The sequence below is a fragment of the Lepus europaeus genome, chromosome 9 (genome assembly GCF_033115175.1).
Source record: "Lepus europaeus isolate LE1 chromosome 9, mLepTim1.pri, whole genome shotgun sequence".
NCBI classification, from domain to species: Eukaryota; Metazoa; Chordata; class Mammalia; order Lagomorpha; family Leporidae; genus Lepus; species Lepus europaeus.
Window position 1 is genome coordinate 12207812 of NC_084835.1, and position 13057 is coordinate 12220868.

A 13057-nucleotide genomic window follows, 5' to 3' on the forward strand; every position below is an offset into this window, starting at 1 on the left:
TGTGGGAGACCCGTGTTTGGATCGGCACAGCTCTGGGTGTTGTGGCCATTTGGGGAGTGAACCAACATAAGGAAGGCCTTTCTCTCTGTCTCTACCTCTCAAGTAAATAAAATCTTAAAAAAAAAAAATCCTCCTAAAGATAAAAAGACAATACAGACTGGGAGAAAGTATTTGTAAATTATATATCCAACAAAGGATTTATATCTAGACCACATAAAGAACTGTCAAAACCTAACAGTTAAAAACTCCAATTTGACAACAGTGGGCAAAAGACATGAACAGACATTTCACCAAAGTATAGATGGCAAAGTAGCAAATGACAAGATGTTTGATATCATTTGTCATTAGGAATTTGTGAATTAATATGATATAACCACTATAAACCTTTCAGAATAGCTTAAAAAAAAACAGTGATAACAGCAATGTTGGCAAGAATACAGAGAAACTGGATCTTGTATATTGCTGGGGATGTAAGATGGTGCAGCACTCGGGGAAATAGGTTATTAGTTTCTCATGAAACCAGTCATGCACTTTACAGTACCCACACAAAAACCTGTGCATGAATGTTCATAGCAGCTTTTATTGTAAGTTAAAACCTGTAGTCAACCCAGCTAACCTTCATCAGGTGGTCATAACAAACTACTGTCTGTCTACACCATGGAATACTTACTACTTTGCAATAAAATGATACGACCTGTTGACAGCTGCATGACTTAAATGAATTTTAAGGGAATTAAAGCTGGGCCGGCACCGTGGCTTAACAGGCTAATCCTCCGCCTTGCGGCACCGGCACACCGGGTTCTAGTCCCGGTTGGGGCGCCGGATTCTATCCCGGTTGCCCCTCTTCCAGGCCAGCTCTCTGCTGTGGCCCGGGAAGGCAGTGGAGGATGGCCCAAGTCCTTGGGCCCTGCACCCATATGGGAGACCAGGAGAAGCACCTGGCTCCTGGCTTCGGATCAGCGCGATGCGCCGGCCGCAGCGGCCATTGGAGGGTGAACCAATGGCAAAAGGAAGACCTTTCTCTCTGTTTCTCTCTCTCACTATCCACTCTGCCTGTCAAAAAAAAAAAAGGGGGGGGGGGTGAGTAAAAATGCCAATCCCAAAAAGTCCTACGGTTCCATTCATAAAACATTCTCAAGCTGTTGAAACTGAAGAGAGGAGAGGCAAATTAGCGGTTGCCAGAGGTCAAGGATGGTGGGACGATGAGACAGTTGGGCATCTGGCGGTGATTACACACATCTACCCACGTCATCAGGTGACACGGAGGTGTCCACACACAAAATCAATGTCTCCTTCCTGATTGCCATGTTATAATTCTACACGACGTAACCCTTAGGGCAGTTGGGGCGAAAGGTATTCTTTGCAGCTTCCTGTGAGTCTATCATTACAAAATAAAAAGTAAACAAGACTGGGCCGGAGCTGTGACGTAGCCTCTGAGTGTGGTGTCAGCATCCCACGTGGGCACCGGTTCGAGTCGTGGCTGCTCCACTTCAATCCAGCTCCCTGCTAGTGCACTTGGGAAAACAGCAGATGACGGCACAAGTGCTTGGGCTCCTGCACCCATGTGGGACACCCGGAAGAAGCTCCTGGCTCCTGGCTTCTGTCTGGGCCATCCCCAACCGTCGTGGTCATTTGGGGAGTGAACTAGCGGATGGAAGAAACTCATCTCTCTCTCTCTCTCTCTGCCCCTATACCTCTGCCTTTCAAATAAACAGATCTTTAGATGACTAAGGAACAATAGCCACATACAGTGCTGTCAAGCTGATGTGGGGGGTAGTTATCCAACCTGTAGTTGGGTTGGGGAAATCTGAACGTGTCTGGACGCTGGGTGGTCTTGCTATTTCCTTACCTGCGATGGTGATGGTGTTAGTTTGGAGAATATTATTAAGGGATGCGTGTCCAGCTATTCGGAGTGAAATACTCTGGGGTTTACAAGTTTCCACTACATGTGTCCGCGTTCGTACAGACAGGGCAAACGTGGAAAAGCCGGCCCTGCCGAGTTCCCGGTGGAGGACGTGGGTGTTCATTGTTCCCTGCTTTCACCTCTTCTGTACCGTTTGGTCTTTTCAAAATAAAACGTTCGGGGGAACCTATCAGGACTTTTCTACAGATGGATGTGGTGCAGCCCGAGGACCCCGGCGAGCGCGCTCTGGGCGTCCCCTGCCCGGCCTGGGCACGGCCCCCTCGCTGCTCCCGTCGCTCCGCCCCCATCCCGGGTCCGGAGCATCATTGGACTCCCATCGAGAAGAAAGCACCTCCGAGATTCCTAGAGAGGCCGGCCTGGCGACTCGGGGAGCCGGAAGCCCACCCCAAGGCACTTCCTGTCCGGTCATTGTTCTCGCGCCGGTGGGAGCCGGGGTCCCGGGCGGTCAGCGCCCCGGTCCAGCGCGGGCGCGCTCCGCCGGGTCCTCTCCGTGGCCCAGGGTGAGTGGGCGCGGGCGCGGGCGCGGCGGCCGAGGCAGAGGCCGTCCCGGGCGGCCCGCTGCGCCCTTCCCTGCGGGACACGGGCTGTGCCCCGGCATCCCGGTGCGGCCGGCGCGGGCCTGGCCCGGGGGAGCGGGGGGATTGCGGCGTTTGGAGACGGGGAGAGGACTTGGGCGAGGGGAGCCCCTGGTGGGGAGCGCCCCCCGGGGCTGGGGTCCTCGCGACTGTGACGGGAGCCCCGGTGACAGCGCTCCCCTGGCCAGTCTGGCCGTGGCCTTGCAGCCCGGTGGACTCGGAAGGACAGTGTTCCAGAATGGAGTCGTCGGGGGAACAAACGCAGCGCGTTACTCGGAGAATTCTTTGTGCACAGCAAGTCCGCAGTGAGCGGTCGTAGGGAAAATAACAGGAGGGCCTGGGTAACCGCGAGAGCGGATTTAGCCGACAGAACGTCCGGAGAGGAGGGGAAGGGAGATTTGCCATCTCTGCTTCATCAGCCAAAGCCGTAGGGCTGTGTTACAGCCGCGACAGGGAGGCGACTGGTCGGTAGTGGTGGTGTGACTTGGTGTGCTGTTTTTGGAAAGCTGTTTAACAGCACACATCAACCATAGAAGCATCGACCCAATTACCACCACCCCTATTTTAAGGGAGTAATGTAGCAATAGAAATTTGCACAGGGGAAAAAAAACTTTTTAAACAATTTTTATCAGGAAAATAAACTAGAAAGTCAAATCTCCTTTAGCTAGAGGAATGGTTCATCAATAGGAAATGCTGCAGTACATGGTAATGGGCCATGGTTTAGAACACTGTGCCACAGGGAGGTAGCCCCACGTGTGCAGGTTGTGAATGCTGTACAAGTGTGGTTGAAGGTTGTTTTTTTTTTTTTTTTTTTTTTTTTGGACAGGCAGAGTTAGAGAGAGACAGAGAGAAGAGTCTTCCTTCCGTTGGTTCACCCCCCAAATGGCCGCTACGACCGGCGCACTGCGCTGATCCAAAGCCAGGAGCCAGGTGCTTCCTCCTTGTATCCCAAGCGGGTGCAGGGCCCAAGCACTTGGGCCATCCTCCACTGCACTCCCGGGCCACAGCAAAGAGCTGGACTGGAAGAGGGACAACCAGGACAGAATCCGGCGCCCCGACCTGGACTAGAACCCAGGGTGCCGGCACCGCAGGCGGAGGATTAGCCTAGTGAGCTGCGGTGCCGGCCTGAAGTATGTTTTTGAAAAATAATGTGTGTGGGGCTGGCGCCAGCATCTCCAGATTACCCCATCTGGAGGTTAACCACCCATTCCTGTTATGTTGGTATGGACTTCTGATCTTTTTCTTTGGAGTCTTTTGTTCACCCTATTTTGTGTCCGTGGCAATAGTCTTTGTATTCTAATATCCTTTTAAAAAGCAACTACTATGATGACAGTTATGAAAGTATGTATTCCTGTGGTCAAAAACAAAATGTAAAATCACAGTGATGGTTTGTGAGTTTTTCCCTTGAAAGAAATATCCTAAATTCTACATATTATACACTGGTTATCTCTTTAGAGGAAGAACAGAACAGAAATGAATTTTTCTTCATTGTTTTCTGTATTTTTCCAAGTGCTTACATTAAAAAATGTTACCTTTGAAGCAGATCAGTAGACATTACCTATGGGTGTTGGCAGTGCGGTTGTTGTGTACACAGATGACGGCTGTACAGCCCGAGGCCTTCCATCCTGTGAGCGGGGATGAGAGTGTTCCCTGCGCTCCAGAGGCCGCTGACCAGGCCCCGGGACGTTGACCTCCGGGCTCAGGGGCATCCTGGAAGCCTCTGCTCCTCGCTGACAGTGCTTTCTGCTTTCTCTGTGCACAGTGTTCATCGTGGCCCTGGGAAGAAGCTCAGCCGGAGGCTTCCGAAAGTTCCAGATTCCATGGGGTTTGACCTGTGCTGGGCAGCCCCCAGCGCTGGCAGTTCCCCTGCTGTACGGAGATGACTGCGGAATTGAGAGAGGCCATGGCCCTCACCCCTTGGGGCCTCGTGAAGGTGAAGGAGGAGCAGGAGGAGGAGGGGACCTACGGGAGTCTGGCATGCAGTGAGCAGGGGCGCTCTGAGCACGGCCCAGTCTGCGCCCCGGAGGGGCCTCTCCCGGGCCCTGCTGTGTCGGAAGAGGAGGACAAGGTAAGTGGAGCCTGAGAGGGCGGGGGAGGAGCCTGCAGACCCGAGCAGTTTCACAGGAGGCTCTGGCCCTGCTGTGCTCTCCTGCAGTGCTGTTCCTGGCTGGAGCGCCGGGCCTTGGAGTGTGATTTTGTGAAGATTTATTTATTTGAAAGACAGTGCCAGAGAGAGAAAGGGAGACAGACAGACAGACGGAGAGATCTTCCATCTGTTGGTTTGCTCCCCAAATGGCTACAGTGGCCAGGGCTGGGCCAGATCAAACAAGGAGCCCAGAATTCCATCTGGTCTCCCACACAGGTGGCAGGGGCCCACTCCTTAGGTCATGTCTTCTACTTTCTCAGGCACTTAGTAGGGAGCCGGACTGGAGCATCTGGGACTCGGGCAAGTGTTCCAGTCGGGGACGCGGGTGGCCCCTGTGGACGGCACTTGGAGATGTGAGGCTCTCCTCTATGCTGTGTCCTTAATGTTTCAGACACACTCCTTACCTTTACTGGCCTGCTGAGGACACGTTCCCCAGAGCCTTCCGCAGCATGGAGGCTTCGCTTCTTGAGTCTTTAAGTGCTGGAAAAATCAACTCTGAAAAACCTCGCTGGGTGCTCTCTTGTCAGGTGCTCACTGACACGGTGGTTTGGATGCTGGAGTGAGCAGTAGGCAGAATCAAAGGGATGGGGAAAGGGTGACAAGCTGGCTCCTCTGCCCTGCTCACCCTGTGGATTCGGGAAGACTCTGGTGTCCCTTTGCATTATTTAACTTGTCTTATGGCTTCCAGGAATAGGAACCTTTGTCCTCCTCACCAGGTTGTGCTTACATCACCTCCCAGCACCAGTACCCTCGTCAGTCACCTTTGCCTACTTGTCTGCAGGGTCAGAACATGTTCTGGGACATGGCGGTAGTCCTGAAAGCAACGCGAGATCCACCTGCTGCTTCCCCCCTCGGTGGTTGCTCCTTGCCTGGGACTCTGTGCAAGAGTGAGGTGCTGGAGACGCAGGGCAACACGAACTCCCTGGGTAAGGTTGCTGCCGGAGTCAGAATGTATCCGTTGGGTTTCTCAGCACTGTCTTGGAAACCGTGGGTGGGCGTCTGTCTCCTGGCTTGAGCAATGGAGAGGATTAAGGTGTGGAAAAGGGTCAGGGAGAGCTGGGTAAGGGGATGCTGAGAGACGCTCGTGCCTTTGTCCTAGGAGATGCCTTACTTTGCATGCGGGCTCAAGGCACCAGACGAACACTGGTGAACCCCAGGTGTGTTTGCTTGGCGAGATTCACATGGATGCACACGTGCAGACCTGTGTCCTGTGTGCGTGCTTTCTGGTTGTCACAGGTTAGTGAGCCTGCTGGGCACGCTAGCGCTAAGGTAGAAGTCGCCAGCTGAGGAAATGCCTGAAGATGCTCTGTTTGTGTGGATTTTTGTGCAAATTGCCGAGAATTTTGAGCAGCACTGTCAAGCAAAATGGTGTTCAAAGCCAGGTCTTGATGAGAGTACTGATGGCGTCTCGTCAGCCGTTCTCGACGCTGAGACCCTGGGGTAGCATGTTCTGAGCAGCGAGTGAGAGTGCACATGTACCTGTGCATCAGGAAGGCCATAGTCCTGTGTGTGGAAACAGCCACCCGGATGACCGCCACAGCGCCACCTTCTGGCGCATCTGGGGACCAGTACTGTTGGGGAGGTTAGGGTCTTGTGAGTAATTATTCCCTGGAGTGTCAGCCCCTGCCGTTCTGCTGTTCAGCTTTCTGTTCTGTTGGTCTGGTGCACTCCTCTGCGTGCTGCTTCCTTGCTGGCACTCACGTTGGCAGCAGCTGTCCCTTTAACTCCAAGGGCTGCCCCCGTTCAGCAGGGATGGCCTGCGGCCTTCTGAACGGTTTACGCTTTCTTAATTTGTTTATTTCAACAACAGGAGAGACTGAGCTCTCCTGTCTGCTGGTTCACTCCCCAAAGACCCACGCCAGGCAGAACTGGGCCACCTTGGAGCCAGGTCTTCTACATAGGCAGAAGTAGCCAGGCACTGGAACCATCCCTGGATCTGAGTAGCAGGAAGCTGGAATTGGGAGCGGGGCTGGGACTCAAACCCAGACACTGTGTTAGGAAGATGGGCAGCCCACCAAGCCAAACACCTGTCCCCAAACTTATCTTTAAATTCATTTTCCAGACTTTGAAGTATGCTCATGTAAAACATAATTGTGAATTCAATGTTTCATTTTAAAAAACATTTCAGACACCGAATTAGACAGACTTGCAGATCCTGTCAGCACAGTCTGTGAGCATGTGGCTTTTGCAGACTAATGAGTTGCCCCTCCCATTTTGGATTACAGTATGCAGCTGTGATGGCAGGCTTGGGTAGTAGTTCAGATCCCTTAAAAAAAAAAAGGATGCGGCCAGCGCTCTGGCTTAGACTAAGCTTCTGCCTGCATCATTGGCATCCCATGTAGGTGCCAGTTTGTTTCTCAGCTGCTCCTCTTCTGACCTAGCTCTTTGCTTATGGCCTGGGAAAGCAGTGCTTGGGGCCCTGCTCGCATGTGGGAGACTTGGAAGAAGCTGCTGGCCCCTGCCTTCGGATTTGCTCAGCTGCAGCCATTGTTGCCATCTGGGGAGTGAACCAGCAGATGGAAGACCTTTCTGTCTGTCTCTGCTTCTCTCTGTCTGTAACTCTACTTCTCAGATAAAAAAAAGAAGTATTGATTTCAAACCTTAATGATATGCCTATGTTCTGGTTAATCACAGATTAGTTTTTAGTTTATTTCTTCATTATTTCTGTGCATATATTTTTTCAAAGTTATAGTAATTGTACATGGTCCAAAAAGGAAAAACTCCATTTCAAAAAAACTACGATTTCAGATCCTGAGTTACTGACTGAGTAGTCTTTTCCTCCAAGGAGAGTTGAACTTGAGCACACAGAATGAGCCATAATTCTCTTTTTCTCTGATTACGTAACCACTTGCATTTAAACCTAGGCTACACTTGCACCAGTTCTGTGACAATCATGACTAAGACGTTATTCACATACAAGGAACTGTGTCTGTTATTGGCTGCAGTCACTTCAGTAGTTCCTGTTGGACTCCAGCTTTCATGTCTTCCTAACAATAAGAAGACTAGGAGTGCGGGTCCGTGGAGTGCAGCTGTGAACGGAAGTGTCCACGGCTCTGTTTCTGTGGGAGGGATGCCTGGCAGGGCCTGGGAGGCCACAGGGGCAGCCAGGCGGGGAGTTGCAGGGGAGGGAAAGGCGGTAAAAGGAAGCAGGGAGAGAGCTGTTAGAAGGGAGGAAACTAAGGGCAGATGTAGGGATCGTAGAGAATGCGAAAAGAGGAGAAAGCAGTGCATGAAAGAGAGTGAAACAGTGCATTCAGAACCTGAAATATTCCATGCAAAATAGTTTTCCGGAGCTTGGTTTAATTTGCAAATGCTTAGGGGTTCCCCGTGCCAGCACAGCTGCACAGGGCACCTTCCAGGCTGGAGGGTGCTGGACGATGGGAGGAGACAGACGCGGGGAGCCGTGAGCTACTGACAGCAGGACTCCTGTGCCGCCCGTTAGTTCTGAGGCAGTGGAGAGGGCCCAGAGACCGATGAGGCTATTCGAACTTCAAGATGTGTTGCTGGTCTCTTGGTATTTTCTGCCATTGTGGATCAGGCTGTGCCGTATTTCAAAGGGTCAGCTTTCCTTGACATAATGCTAAGCCGTTGCCTTGACATGAGGGTAAGAGTGCACTATTCTTTGAAGTCCCCAGGCGGAGCTAGCTAGCACCATGGCAGCTGCCGCCCCGTTGGGGTTCATCACTGCCCCCCGGGGCCCCCACCACACCGTCAGCCAGACAGAAAGTGCCTGCAGACATTCAGAGTGCTCACCGTGCCCCATGCTCTCTGTTCTGTGTCCTTGGCGTAGAATAACTCTTAACCCACTCACAGTCCTGCCGGGCGGACACAGGTAATATCCCTGTCTAGAGACTCGGAAACTAAGGCATACAGTATTAAGTGGCCTAACGACGTGCAGCTGGGTTGGTGGCAGAGCAGGGACTTGAAGCCGCACGGTGTGGCTGCAGCACCCCTGTTCTTAACCTTGGCACAGCCTCTCAGTGCGGTGCATTGGGCCCCATGGCCGTCTGGGCGTCTGGTGGAGCCTTGCTGTGTGCGCCCGCCCTTTGTCCAGTGTCCAGCCTCCTTAGATACGGAGGTCTGAACTACCAGATCTTGCTTACAGGTAGGGGATCTCCCTCATTCACTGGGGGGTTACGAGCAGATCCATGCTAGGTACTGGTAAGAGGACAAGGCTGGGCAGAGGCCGGTGGCCTTCGTGACTGGTCTCAATTGTGGGGTCAGCCATCAGACCTCCATCTGAGGAGCACCATCTGTGAGACTGGGCCTCTGTGGCATGTGGCAGTGGGCCCACGTCCAGAGCAGCAAGTGGAAGTGCTGGCTAGACCGTGGGTCAGTGGATTCCAGTCTGAGTGACAGGGAGGGCACAGACCCAGCAGACGTCCCAGAGAAGTGGTGATGTGTGATTAGGTTTTTTCTTTACTTGAAAGGCAGCGTGAGAGAGAGGAAGAGACAGAAATCTTCCATCCACTGCTTCACTCCCCAAATGGCCCCAAAGCCAGGGCTGGGCCAGGCCAAATCCAAGAGCCTGGAACTCTGTACAGGTCTACCATGTGGATGGCGGGAGCCCAAGCCCTTGGGTCATCTTTGGCTGCTTTCCCAGGCACATTAGCGCTCCAGTGGGGATCACCTGCATCCCAGGCAGTGGCTTCACCCACTGCACCACTGCGCCAGCCCCTGGAGTGCTGCCTTAAATGAAGCCCTTGGCAGAGACTGACGTCACAGACCCCCTGCCCTTTATGGCGTGATGATCCTGTTCTTTTTCTAGCCAGAGAAAGCTAACCTTTGCATTTGCCCTGTCTTGGTTCAGGTGCTGAAACGAAGCACCTGCAGTTACTGGTTCCAAAAACTGAGATCTGTGAGGAAGCTGTGGATCCCCTCATCGGAACAGGAAGACTCCAGAGAGCCGACTCGCCAGGACCTGAGTTAGGAGAAGCCTGTGAACAGGGCGCCGTGTTAAAGAGGCAGAGAATAAAGAGGGAAAAGCAGGATTTCGGACAGGTGACAGTGAAGGACTGTCACATACTGGAAAGCTTCAAGGAAGAGGAAGACCAGAAGCTTAAGAAACCCGGGGGGAAGTACAGCCTCAGCTCTGGCCCTGCCAGAAATCAGAAGATGCAGCCCGGGCAGAAGCCTTTCACGTGCAGTGTGTGCGGGAAGGGCTTCAGTCAGAGCGCGAACCTGGTCGTGCACCAGCGGATCCACACCGGGGAGAAGCCCTTTGAGTGTCACGAGTGCGGGAAGGCCTTCATCCAGAGCGCAAACCTCGTTGTGCACCAGCGGATCCACACCGGACAGAAGCCTTACGTTTGCTCCAAGTGCGGGAAAGCCTTCACTCAGAGCTCCAATCTGACCGTGCATCAGAGAATCCACTCTTTAGAAAAAAACTTCAAGTGCACTGAGTGTGAGAAAGCCTTCAGTTACAGCTCGCAGCTGGCCCGGCACCAGAAGGTGCACATAACGGAAAAGTGTTACGAGTGCAACGAGTGTGGGAAAACGTTTACGCGGAGCTCCAACCTCATCGTGCACCAGCGCATCCACACCGGGGAGAAGCCCTTTGCCTGTAACGACTGCGGCAAAGCTTTCACGCAGAGTGCAAACCTCATTGTCCATCAGCGGAGCCACACTGGTGAGAAGCCATATGAGTGTAAGGAGTGCGGGAAAGCCTTCAGCTGTTTCTCCCACCTCATTGTGCACCAGAGAATCCACACGGCCGAGAAACCGTATGACTGCAGCGAATGTGGGAAGGCCTTCAGCCAGCTCTCTTGCCTTATCGTCCATCAGAGGATTCACAGCGGGGATCTTCCGTACGTGTGTAACGAATGCGGCAAGGCCTTCACGTGTAGCTCATACCTGCTCATTCATCAGAGGATCCATAATGGGGAGAAGCCGTACGCGTGTAGCGAGTGTGGCAAGGCCTTCCGGCAGAGGTCGAGCCTCACCGTGCACCAGAGAATCCACACTGGGGAAAAGCCCTATGAATGTGAGAAGTGTGGCGCCGCCTTCATTTCCAACTCACACCTCATGCGACATCACAGAACCCACCTGGTCCAGTAACGAGCAGGGGATGAAGCAGACCTGTCGCCCTTGGTGATGACCTCCTGGCTCCCAAAGAGACACCTGCTTGCTGTTCTTCCTGGGTCCTGATGAGCACCATTTTCAGGAGTGCAGCACCAGAGATGAGCATTTCAGAGGCTGCTTTAAATAAGACGGTGAGAAGCACCTGCTGGCAGGGACTGTGAGCGCCACCCTGAGCAGCCATATTTTCTGAAACTGAGTGTGGCTTTCTTAGGAATGGGCCGTGCAGAGCCAGCTGATAAAGATCCTATTTGAAGAAAGGTCTGTTTGCATAATTTTGTTTTGAAACTCTGGTGATTGCTTGAGCAACAGCAGATTGCCTGGCGAATCTGGAGCCTTGAACCTTGTGTTCTATCCAGTGTTTCAGGTGAAGCAGTTTCTAGTTAAGGAAACCACTTGGGGTAGCAATTCGACAACTCACCTATAAACACTGATAAGCTGTCCATTCCCTAGGTAAGTTTTAAGATAACCAATCAAAACCTATTAAGCATCCATTTTTGAAATGGACAGATGTAGGACACAGTCTTTTCCCTTATTGTGTGTACCTACTAAACCCTGGGATCGTAAAGCCATGGCGAGTCTGTTCTGACTGTGTCTCAGTCCACCTGGCCAGCACTCGAGGACTCATGGGGATACACACTAGCTACAGTCATTCACTGAGTGACAGCTGCACACAACTCAAGTCCCCAGTTCCCACCACCTGGGTACAGGAGTCAGAATAAAGCTTGCCTAGAGACATGCCCAGGTGGTCTCTGCTCATTCTGCCCAAGCCCAGCCAGGGGTCTTAGTGTGGGCTTCAGTCTCAACTTCCGGATGATGTTTAGAAGAAACCATGGTGCTCTTCCAATTCTGAGAAGACCGAGGGAGAGGGAGGAGGCAGAGTATGATTCCTAAGACCTTAGCTTTGGGGGAAGCTTGTGGGTTTTGGAATATGATAACTGACAAGGATGAAGAGACTGGCTAAGGTAAGAGGACTTTGTTGCTATTGTGCATGGACTCCTGGAAACTATGCAATGGGTAGTGTTAACGTGATAACACTGCCTTGTATTTATACAGAACGTTTACCCTTTATTGTGGACCTTCACGAACAGAACCATGAAACCTGGTGGTTACCTCGTGCTTTCACATAGATCATTACCTTAACTCGTATACCACAGACAGATTTTGCCCAGTTACTTGAGAGTGGTCGTTTAACACAAGGCCAGGTAACAAGTGACAGAACCCATACCCAAATCCAGCACCTAAATCCAGGTTCCCTTTGTTCTGCCATGCTGCTTGCCTAACTACCCATAATCCCTGCTCAGGCCTGCAGGGGAGGCTGAGGGGTATGTATTCTCATTTTCAGTTGGGGAAGTGCATTTGGGGTATACTGTTGTCACTGTGACCAGAAAGCCAAAACCTTAACATTGGAATTGAGGACTCTGTGTCTGTTTCTACCCCCATTGCAGCGCCTCTGAGCATGCAAGAGCGTGTGTCCTAAATAAGCCGTCTGGTGGCACTCGGCAGTCCCACACACTTGCTGTGTCAGTTCTGCAAGGCTGAGTGATACTAACCACGTAGTGTTTCTAGTTTATACACACACAGGCAATTCCATACACCTTCTCACCTCTTGTTCTTGGGCAGATCTTGTCAGAACGTAGCCAGTTTTCTCAGTTTCAGCCTAAATCGTGGAGACACAAATGAAAGGATTCCAAAGTAGGAATGCCCTCTCCGGCCACTGCCCTCTGGCGGGAGGTCAGGAGACCCCAGGGTGAAACCACCTGTCTCTGCTGATATTAGCAACAAGGTAGCTGTTTTTCCTCCTGGAAGCTTAGGACATCAGGAGAGCAAGTCCAAAGGTTTGGATAACTCCATGGCCTGACCCACCCACCAAGAGACCAGAAGAGTACTTTCCTCAGAGCTGGGATTGATGACCATTAAAAACAGTTGAGCTGTTTTAACTTCACATCGTGTCTTCCCTGTCTTAATTAAACTCTGCCATGGGTGATTTTAGTATACTGGCTGCAGGTTTCTGTTTGTCAGCTGGGGAGAAGAACTATACGGGTGGTTGTGGTGCAGAGCTGGGTTTGAGTGTCACTGACTCACCTTCGAGTACAGCAGTGGTGTTCAGCCTTGGCTGCATGTCAGAATCACATGCGCTTTCAACGATTTCCGCTCCGAAGCCTCAGTATTTTTTAAAACGCTGGAGATTACGATGTGCAGCCAAGGTTATGAGCCGCCGCAGCAGTCAGGAAAGCCGGCAGGCCACCAATGTGCACCGAGACGGAGAGGGGGAGCTCCCGCCTAGGAAATTGTAGGCGCAGTGCTATGTTAACCCACAGCAGGACACACTAG

General features: G+C 52.1%; 1 protein-coding gene across 2 annotated transcripts; it reads left to right on the forward strand.

Moving 5' to 3' along the window:
* The first annotated feature begins 2336 nt into the window (after nt 1-2336).
* ZNF35 (zinc finger protein 35) lies at nt 2337-12668 on the forward strand. 2 transcript variants are annotated; one of them, XM_062200545.1, is made up of 4 exons: nt 2337-2424; nt 4262-4567; nt 5427-5571; nt 9456-12668. In XM_062200545.1, exons 2-4 carry the CDS (start codon nt 4379-4381, stop codon nt 10700-10702), a joined length of 1581 nt encoding a protein of 526 aa, XP_062056529.1. In that variant the 5' UTR covers nt 2337-2424; nt 4262-4378; the 3' UTR covers nt 10703-12668. The 2 variants fall into 2 exon arrangements, with proteins under 2 accessions (XP_062056529.1, XP_062056530.1); XM_062200546.1 differs by lacking the exon at nt 2337-2424 and adding an exon at nt 3702-3720.
* Nucleotides 12669-13057: the final 389 nt, after the last annotated feature.